The 9,900-nt window shown below is 36.4% G+C and overlaps 1 protein-coding gene across 1 annotated transcript; it reads left to right on the forward strand.

Annotated features, from left to right (window-relative positions):
• Window positions 1–2,793: 2,793 nt before the first annotated feature.
• LOC130939991 (uncharacterized) lies at window positions 2,794–6,726 on the forward strand. Its single transcript, XM_057868049.1, has 5 exons — window positions 2,794–3,178; window positions 3,362–4,597; window positions 4,702–5,964; window positions 6,043–6,115; window positions 6,627–6,726. The coding sequence occupies exons 1-5, from the start codon at window positions 2,794–2,796 to the stop codon at window positions 6,724–6,726; spliced, it is 3,057 nt and encodes a 1,018-aa protein (XP_057724032.1).
• Window positions 6,727–9,900: the final 3,174 nt, after the last annotated feature.

Consider the following 9,900-nt stretch of genomic DNA (forward strand, 5'->3'; position numbering starts at 1 on the left):
TTGTCTAAGCACATTTTGGACATTTCACCCAAGCCTTCATAAAATATTTCTATTTGTGTCCATTTGGAGAACATGTCTGGAGGGCATTGCCTAGTCAGTAGCTTGTATCTCTCCCAAGCTTCATACAGAGTCTCACCATCCTTCTGTCTGAAGGTCTGAACCTCCATCCTAAGCTTAGTCAGCTTTTTTGGTGGGAAAAATTTTGTGAGAAACTCAGTAACCACCTTGTTCCAAGTATCCAAACTATCCTTGGGTTGAGAATCTAGCCATAGTTTTGCTCCATCCCTCAGAGCAAACGGGAAGAGCATTAGTTTGTACACATCTTGGTTCACTCCGTTTGTCTTCACAGTATCACAAATCTGCAGAAAACTTGAAATGAATTGATTTGGATCTTCGTGGGGAAGACCGTGATACTGGCAGTTCTGTTGCACCAAGGTGACCAGTTGAGGCTTCAACTCAAAGTTGTTCGTAGTAATAGGGGGCACCCTAATACTTTTTCCATAAAGATCTGTGGTAGGAGAAGAGTAGGAGCCAAGCACTCTCCTTTGTTGCTCATTCCCATTCGGGTTTATCGCATTGGGATTATCATTATTATTCAGATCCATAGTGGATTCTGCAACCTTGTAAAGTCTTGCTTGTTGTAAACGCCGCCTAAAAGTCATTTTAGGTTCAGGATCAAAGCCTAAGAGATGTTCTTCGTCTCTGTTCCTGCGCATAAACAACCAGAAAACAAAAAAAAAAGAATGGAAATCTCTACGTCAGAGTGCAGAGAATTCCCAGGGAGGTAACCTGTGTAAAGAGATAACAATATTGAATAAAATAAATAAATAAATGAAAAAAATAATAAATAGGTAACACCAAACTTAATTTCATAAATTAAGAAAAATATTAGTGTTATTTATTTATTTAAAAATTTATTTATTTATTTATTTATTTATTTTTTCAAGAAAGGGAAAAAAATTAAAAAGAAGTAAAATAAAAAAAAGAAACAGGAAAACGAAAGTGAAAGAAAAAAGAAACAGAAGAAAGGAAAAATTAAATAAATAGCGAAATAAAGAAAATTAAAAAAAGTTTTTTTTTTCAAAAATATTTAAAACAAAATTTAAATAAAATTAAAAATAAAACGTCTAATCTAAGCAATCAAACAACTAATAGTTGTTAATCACTATCAATCCCCGGCAACGGCACCAAAAACTTGGTGCGGATTTTATAACCCACACTTACTAACCGGCAAGTGCACCAGGTCGTACCAAGTAATACCTTACGTGAGTAAGGATCGATCCCACGAAGATTGATGGATTAAGCAACAGTTATTGAGTGATAAGCTTAGTCAGACAAGCAGAAAAGGATTTTGAGATGTTCAAAAGGTTTAAGTTCGAACTCAGAATATCAAAAGGATAGACAAATAAATGAGTTGGGAATAAAATGTTGAGAAAACAGTTAAGGTTTCAGAGTTATCTATTTTTCCAGATTTATTTTCTTACTAACTATTTTAATCATGCAAGATTTAATTTCATGGCAAACTATATATGACTAGACCCTAATTCCTTAGACCTTCCGAGTCTTCTCTAAAATTCATTAATTACCAATTTCTTGGTCAATTAATTCCAATTAGAGGGTGATGATCAATTTCTAGTTTATATGCCAAAAGAATTCTAATTATCCAAAAATAAGGGGATTATATGTCACGTATCCCGTTAAATACAAACAATTAAAATTCAGTATAATATGTTTTTAAGCTGTTGTTCAAGTAAAGAGCTTTTCCAAGTTTTACAAGAACTCAATTAGAACATGGGTCATACTTCCGTTCCACCCATATTTCATAAAATGAAGAACGAAAACAATTATTGAAATATAAATCAAGACATGAATTAAATTAGAAAGATCAAACGAATAAATCCATACAAATAGACAGAGCTCCTAACCTTAACAATGAAGGATTAGTTGCTCATGGTTCAGAGAAGAAAAATAAGGGTTCTGGTAACAATCTGGTACCTGTCTAAATGTACAGAGTTTCTATTTATTACTAATCCTAATAGGTTTGAAATCAAAAATTAAAAATAATATCTTTTCTTAAAAGATAAGATTTGAATTTAAATTCGAATTAATTAACCGATCTTCAGTTGATGAGTGGGGACCACTTGATTTATCCATTCTGTAGCTTCTAATCTGTGTTTTCTGGGCTGGAAACTGGGTCAAAAACAGCCCAGAAATCGTAACCAGCATTTTCTGAATTATTGCAGATTGCGCATGTGACGCGTCCGCGTCATCCATGCGCTCGCGTCATTTGTGCAGATTCTAGTCCACGCGTTCGCGTCAGGCACACGATCGCGTCATTGCAATTTCTCCATTCCGCGCGGTCGCGTGAGCCATGCGTTTGCGTCAATCTTCGCTGGTCATCCCTTTGGTTTCTTCTTTTTCTCTGCAGAAACTTCATCAAATCCATCCGAATGCTACCTAAAATAAATAAAATTACACAAAACTCAAAATAGCATCCATAGTGGCTAAAATATAATTAATTCTTAATTAAACTCAACAAATTAGATGCAAATTCACTAGAAAAAGATAGACAAGATGCTCACGCATCAATGACATCGATGAATCTTTATTGGAGAGAGATATTGTACTTGAAACTAATTCGAAACAGCTAAAGAGAATTGATGTTATTCATCCACTGTATTTGGCTCTACAGTATCCTCTTATTTTCCCATATGGTGAGAATGGATATAGAACTGGAATATTAACAGCTTCTCGATATAATGTTGATGGTAAAAAAAGAGGAATACAATTAGCATGAGGGAGTTCTTTGCATTTCGACTCCAAATGAGATCTACTGAATCAAATATTTTGTTGAGTTCACGTAGGTTATTCCAGCAGTTCTTAGTTGATGCATACACTATGGTTGAGTTTGAGCGCCTTAGTTACATACGTTTTAACCAACCTAAATTGAGGGTTGAAAAGTACAACTTATTACATGAATGCTTGGTCAGGAGTGAAGCTAATGCTGTATCAACCGGTCAAAGAGTAATTCTTTCAAGCGGTTTTATTGGTGGACCTAGATACATGTTCAATAACTGCAAAGATGCATTTGCAATTTGCAAGCATTTTGGCTATCCAAGTTTTTTTGTCACTATGACATGCAATCCTGAGTGGGATGAGATAAAGCGTTTACTAAGAGGTACTGGCCTTAAAGCAGAGGATCGTCCTGATATTACATCAAGAATTTTCAAAATTAAGCTAAATAAGTTGATCAGAGATTTTAAGTATGATGACATTTTTGGAAAGATGATGACATTTATAATAATTTATTATAAATTATACTATAAGTTTTTTAAATAACTACTTATTATACTAATGCCAGGCGTTGTTGTTATAATTTTAGATGTATGTACTATTGAATTTCAGAAGAGAGGCCTTCCTCATGCTCATATTCTTTTGTTCATGCATCCTCTTTCAAGGCTAAGGTCTCCTGATGATATTGATAAGTTGATATCAGCCCAAATACCAGATAAACATAGAAGACCTAAATTATATGCTGCTGTTGAGAAATTCATGGTTCATGGTCCATGTGGGAAGCATAACGAGAATAGCCCTTGCATGGTAAATGGAATGTGCTCCAAATATTTTCCCAAATCATTTAGAGAACATACTGTTATTGATGAAGCTGGGTTTCCGAAGTATCGTAGGCCAGACAACGGACGCACCATTAACAAAAAGAATGCTATTCTTTCTAACTCTTTTGTTGTCCCTTATAACCCAACTTTGTTGTTAAGGTATGGATGTCACATTAATGTTGAACATACTTGCCAGACTTCTGCAATTAAATATTTATTTAAGTATGTTCACAAGGGCAATAATCGTGTAACAGCTTCATTTTATCATACTTCAGATAACGGTCATGTTTCTCCTATTGTAGATGAGATTAAAAACTATTATGATTGTAGATATATATCAGCATGTGAAGCTGCTTGGAGATTATATGGCTATGATATACAGGTAAAGGAGCATGCGGTTATCAGACTTCCATTTCACTTACCAGATGAAAATCCTATTGTTTTTAAGGATTATGAGAATATTCAAGATGTCATTAGCCGCGCTGACACGAAGTTAACAAAATTGCAATCATGGTTTATTGTTAAAAAGTTCTTTCCATTCGCCAGGTCTTTGACCTATTGTGAATTTCCGCGTAAATTTTGGAAGGATGACATCTCGATGTGGATTCTTAGAAAACAAGGTTTTTCTATTGGTAGATTGACCCATGTACCTAGAGGCAATGGTGAGAATTATTATCTGAGACTTCTTCTAAACATTCAAAAGGGTTGCACCAGCTTTGAAGACTTACATACTGTTGATGGTGTTGCACACTGTAGTTTCAAAGAAGCATGTTATGCATTAGGTCTTCTACAAGATGACAAAGAATTCATTGATTCTATTATTGAAGCAAGTACATGGGCTTCAGCTAACTATGTTCGTGACCTTTTTGTCATGCTTCTGATATCCAATAACATTGCTTGCCCTGATTTTGTCTGCGATAGATGCTATAAAGAATTGTCTGAGGATATCTTATTTGAACAAAGAAGGATTCATCATTTGGAAGGTATTTAGTTTAAACATGAGTGATTTGTATGCTTAATTTATTTTTAACGTAATATTTGCACGAGTCTGAAATATGTAGTCATGTATTAACCTTTTTTTTGCCAGATCTTCAATTGTCTGATGAGCAGATCATGAATTTGACACTTGCAAAGCTTGAGGACAGAATGCAAAGTAATGGAAGGTCTCTTAAAGAGTTTGAGTGTATGCCTTACCCGTTATTAGATGATGTAAATGTTTTAGAGGATCGGTTAGTATTGGATGAACTTAATTTTGATCGTTCTTTACTTACTCAACAATATATACAGTCACTAAACACCATGACAGATGAACAACACACTGCATTTGACATTATCATTGATTCTGTAAATAATGATTGTGGCGGGTTTTTCTTTTTATATGGTTATGGAGGAACTGGGAAGACATTTATATGGAGGACTCTTTCTGCTTATTTAAGAAGTAGTGGGAACATTGTTCTTAATGTTGCTTCAAGTGGCATTGCTTCTTTATTACTTCCTAATGGTCATACTGCTCACTCAAGATTCAAGATACCATTAAGCATAAATGAGGATTCTGTTTGCAACATAAAGCAAGGCACTCCTCTTTCTAAGCTGATATGTAAGGCAAAACTTATTATATGGGATGAGGCTCCAATGTTAAGCAAGTATTGTTATGAAGCTCTTGACAAATCTTTGAAGGATATCCTTAGATTTGAACCATCATTTAATACAGACCTTCCCTTTGGCGGCAAAGTTGTTGTACTTGGTGGAGACTTCAGGCAGATTCTTCCAGTAATACCAATGGGCTCGCGTCAAGACATAGTGCAAGCATCCATTAGTTCTTCTTATCTATGGCAATTTTTCACAATCTTAAAGCTTTCAAAGAACATGAGGCTTACTGCTGGAGGTACTATTGAAGTTGATAATGATCTCAAAGAGTTTGCACAATGGTTAATTCAAATTGGTGATGGGTTGGCAGGTGATTCAACAGATGGTGAGTCTGAGGTAGTCATCCCTAAAGACATTCTAATTAATGATACTGATGATGGGTTTCAGAATTTGGTTACATTTGTCTATGCGGATTTATTGTTGAACTTGCATAACATTGATTACTTCAAGGAGCGCACAATTCTAGCACCTACGCTCGAAGTTGTGCATGATGTCAACAATACAATAATGAAATACATTAATGCTGATGAAAAAGTGTATCTTAGTTCGGACTCATTGTGTGCTGAAGAGGGCAACATGGAATATGAGATGGATGCTATCACAACTGATGTGTTGAATTCGATAAATTGCTCAGGCTTGCCTAGCCACCAGTTGAAACTCAAAGTTGGTGTACCTGTTGTGCTATTGAGGAATATAGACCAAAGTAATGGACTTTGAAATGGTACTCGATTACAAGTTCAAAGATTAGGTAATCATGTCATTGAATGCAATATCTTGACAGGTGACAAGTGTGGCGAAATAGTTCTGATTCCATGGATGAATATGGTGCCTAACAATGAAACACTTCCATTCAGGTTCCAACGTAGACAATTTCCTCTTATAGTCTCCCTTGCAATGACCATCAATAAATCTCAAGGTCAAACTCTAAGCATAGTGGGGTTATACTTACCCAAACCTATTTTTACGCATGGTCAATTATATGTTGCTTTGTCTAGGGTCAAGTCTAAAAAGGGCTTGAGAGTTTTAATAAAGAACAATGGCTCACTAAGTGATAGTTCTACTTTGAATGTTGTGTATAGGGAGATTTTTCATAATCTATGACTCGGAGCATTAAATTTTTTATGTGTAGAGAAATCTCTATGTGTATCATTCAGTATTATTAATTAGTAAATTGTGGATGACATTTTTAAGTTGAAGTCTTGATATTTTTTATTAAGTGGTTTAATGTTTAATAGGAGGTTATTAGGTAACTCTATCCAATGTTAAACCTATTTTTTGTTGATTGTTCAGCAAATATATAAAATTGTGTTTTTGTTATATAACATGACATGAAAAAACTTTTTTACATTAGTAATGAATATGCAGGAATGATTTTCAGTTTTTCATTTATGCTGAAAAATTTGTATATGTTAATTTAATTCGATTAAAGGCAGACATTAGGATATTTAAGTATAATTTTGTTTGATTATGATGTACATTATATTTTTTCTTTCAAAGATAAATGTTATTTTATTAACATAAAATAAAAGTGTTTCCATAAGAAAGTACAAAAGAATTGGGTATTCCTATTTATCACCAACTGTGACTGAAAGACTAAAAGCTTAAAGAAGAGTAAAGTAAGAGTAAAGAAAATTAGCAGCATCTATCAGGTATGGCTCACGAGTTCACGCACTAAATTGCTGGCTTCTTTCACTATCTCTGGTACCGGGCTTATTACCTTCTCAAAAATACACCGATTCCTCGCTTTCCAAGTGCTCCAACACAGCGCCGCTATGAGGAGGGTCTTTTGTCTACCGTCTAATTGAGCCACTGCCCAGGATAAGACTCGTTGCCACCAATTGAAAAATGTTTCTTCTTCTCTCATCCATAGGTCAGGGGTTATTAAGCTTAGTCTCCATATTATTGAAGAGAGGGGGCATTGGAACAAAGCATGAGAAATTGATTCAGCCTTCAACATGCATCTTGGACAAGTGGCAGGAGTGGATGCGAACCGGCTGTGGACTTGTTGCAACACTGGAAGCTTTTCATTAAGACTTTTCCATAGAAAAATCTTAATTTTATGTGGTAATTTCAACTCCCAAATGCTATTCCAGACTCTGTTGTGTATGTTCTGGGGCCTCAATGAAGTAGAAGAATGAAAGAATCCATAAGCAATTTTGTATCCTGACCCAACTTCATATATACCAGATTTTGTCCAGCACCAATTAACTTCATCCTCCTCCTCTGTTGGTTTAATTGAAAAAATTTTATTGCATATATCAACTGAAAAAATCGATTCAATCAGATTTCTATTCCAGCTTCTATCAGGATTTATTAACGCACTAACGTAATACACTTGCATATCAGGAGGGATTGTGAGTGCATTTTGAGGGACATTAAAGGGCACTGGTGGTGGGAGCCAGGGGTCATGGAAGATGCGAACATTAGTGCCAGAGCCTATTTTCCATAACAAGTCTTTCTCGATCACCTTACGCCCTTCAAGAACACTTCTCCAGCCCCACGACGGTACGCTTCCTATCTCTGCATGTAGGAAATCTGTATATCTGAAATATTTAGCTTTGAGCATTCTTGATAGAGTAGAATTAGGGTATTTCATTAGACGCCAACATTGTTTTCCCAATAAAGCCAAATTTTGCACCCTTAGGTCCTTGATCCCCAGCCCGCCATCATTGTGTCCCATTTAATCCAAACCATTCTTCGTTCTGCGCCTTTTTGACCCCACCAAAATTGTGAGAGCATGCTATAATCCTCTTCTGAACTTTATCCTTGATAGCTCCAAATGTTGCTTTCTTTGATTTTTGAACTATAGAAGGCAGTCCCAGGTATTTGTCTTGTGCTCCGATATGTTCAATATTTAGTGTCTGAGCAATTGCTAGTCTTGTGTTCTGAGGTGTGTTGTGACTGAAAAAGATAGCTGACTTATTCAGATTGACTTTTTGCCCACTGAAACCCTCATAGATCTCTAGCAATTCTAGAATACTTTGGCTTGTATTAGGTGCGCTCTTGCAAAAAAAGATTGAATCATCAGCAAACAAAAGGTGATTAACTGTTTGGCATCTCCGATTAACTTGAACTCCTTGAATTAATCTGTTTTGCTCTGCCTTGTGTAGCAAGAAGGAAAGCCCTTCTGCACAAAAAAGAAAGAGATATGGAGATAGGGGATCACCCTGTCGGATGCCCCTATTTGGCCTAAAATAGCCAAAAGGTTGACCTTCCACAACGACAGAGTAAGAAACAATCGTTACCAATTCCTTAGTCCAGTTAATCCATTTAGCATCAAAGCCCAGCTTATCCATAATATACGATAAGAAATTCCATTCGACCTTATCATAAGCCTTGCTCATGTCTAGTTTAATAGCCATCTCATGCTCTGCCCTGCTTCTCTTATTTTTCAAATAGTGCATACATTCGTGGGCAATTAGGATATTATCTGAAATGAGTCTACCTTTGAGAAATGCACTCTAATTTGGGCTTATAATTTTATTCATAATACCTTGTAATCGATGCACCATAACTTTAGAAATAATTTTATACATAATTGAAGACAAGCTGATCGGTCGTACCTGAGTCATGTCATTGGCATCTGGCACCTTTGGAATCAAACAAATTTGAGTATGATTGAAGCTTTTTAGAATTCTGCCACTGTGAAAGAAACTTCTTACTGCCTTAAAAACGTCACCTCCAACTATATCCCAGAAAAAGTGAAAAAACTTAGCTGTAAACCCGTCATCACCAGGAGCACTCTGAGCGTGAACACTAAATGTAGCTCTTTTGACCTTGTCCATAGTTACTGGCCTTTGGAGCCTACGGTTCATGGAAGCTGTAACCTTTGACTCCAAATCCTCTAAGTATGGATTCGGATCAGCCAAACAAGAAGAAGTAAAAATATCGCAAAAGTAGTCTTCAGCTATCTTTGCAATATCCTCCGGTTTCGATGCAATCTCATTGTCCCTCCCCACTAATCTCCAAATTCTGTTCCTTCGCATCCTTGATTGAAATTTCTGGTGAAAGAATCTAGTGTTCTGATCTCCTTCTTTTAGCCACTTGACTCTAGATTTTTCTCGCCAATAGCTCTCTTCTTTCAAATATGCCAGCTCCAACTTCTTCTCCAAACTGGTAACCTCCTCTCCCCCATTGATTCCAGCCACCCGCAACTCCTCTAGTTTAGCTTGAAGGTCCTCAATTTCTTTTCGAGAGTTTGCTTTGTGAGTTTTCTGCCATTGAACTAGTCTATGTCTACAAACTTTCAACTTTTGCGCCAAGGAGAACATAGCTGAGCCTACAACTTCCATTCTCCACACTTCACTGACAATTCTCTTGACATCCTCTTCTCCACACCAACGTTCCTGGTATTTAAACCGCCTTTTACTATGCCAGGATTGAGGTTCGGTTTCCATCAAAAGTGGAGCATGATCCGAGCCTGACTCTGTGAGCCTGTGCACCACTGCATTCGGAAACTTCAACTTCCATTCCATCCCAACTAAATAGCGGTCAAGCCTCTCCTTCACCAAATCTTCTCCTTGTCTTGGATTTGTCCACGTGAAAGGGTGCCCCACCATTCCAATATCCACTAATTTGTTACTGTCAATAAAATTAGTGAATGCTGCAATGGTGGTTGCTGATTTTTGGCCTCCACCCT

Source organism: Arachis stenosperma, chromosome 7 (assembly GCF_014773155.1).
Source record: "Arachis stenosperma cultivar V10309 chromosome 7, arast.V10309.gnm1.PFL2, whole genome shotgun sequence".
NCBI lineage: Eukaryota > Viridiplantae > Streptophyta > Magnoliopsida > Fabales > Fabaceae > Arachis > Arachis stenosperma.

Coding starts and splice junctions, on each gene's coding strand:
- LOC130939991 (XM_057868049.1), top strand. CDS start 2,794: ATGAGGGAGTTCTTTGCATTTCGACTCCAAATGAGATCTACTGAATCA. Junction 3,179..3,361: donor GATAAAGCGTTTACTAAGAG/GTACTGGCCTTA, acceptor TACTAATGCCAG/GCGTTGTTGTTATAATTTTA. Junction 5,965..6,042: donor ATTGAGGAATATAGACCAAA/GTAATGGACTTT, acceptor ATATCTTGACAG/GTGACAAGTGTGGCGAAATA.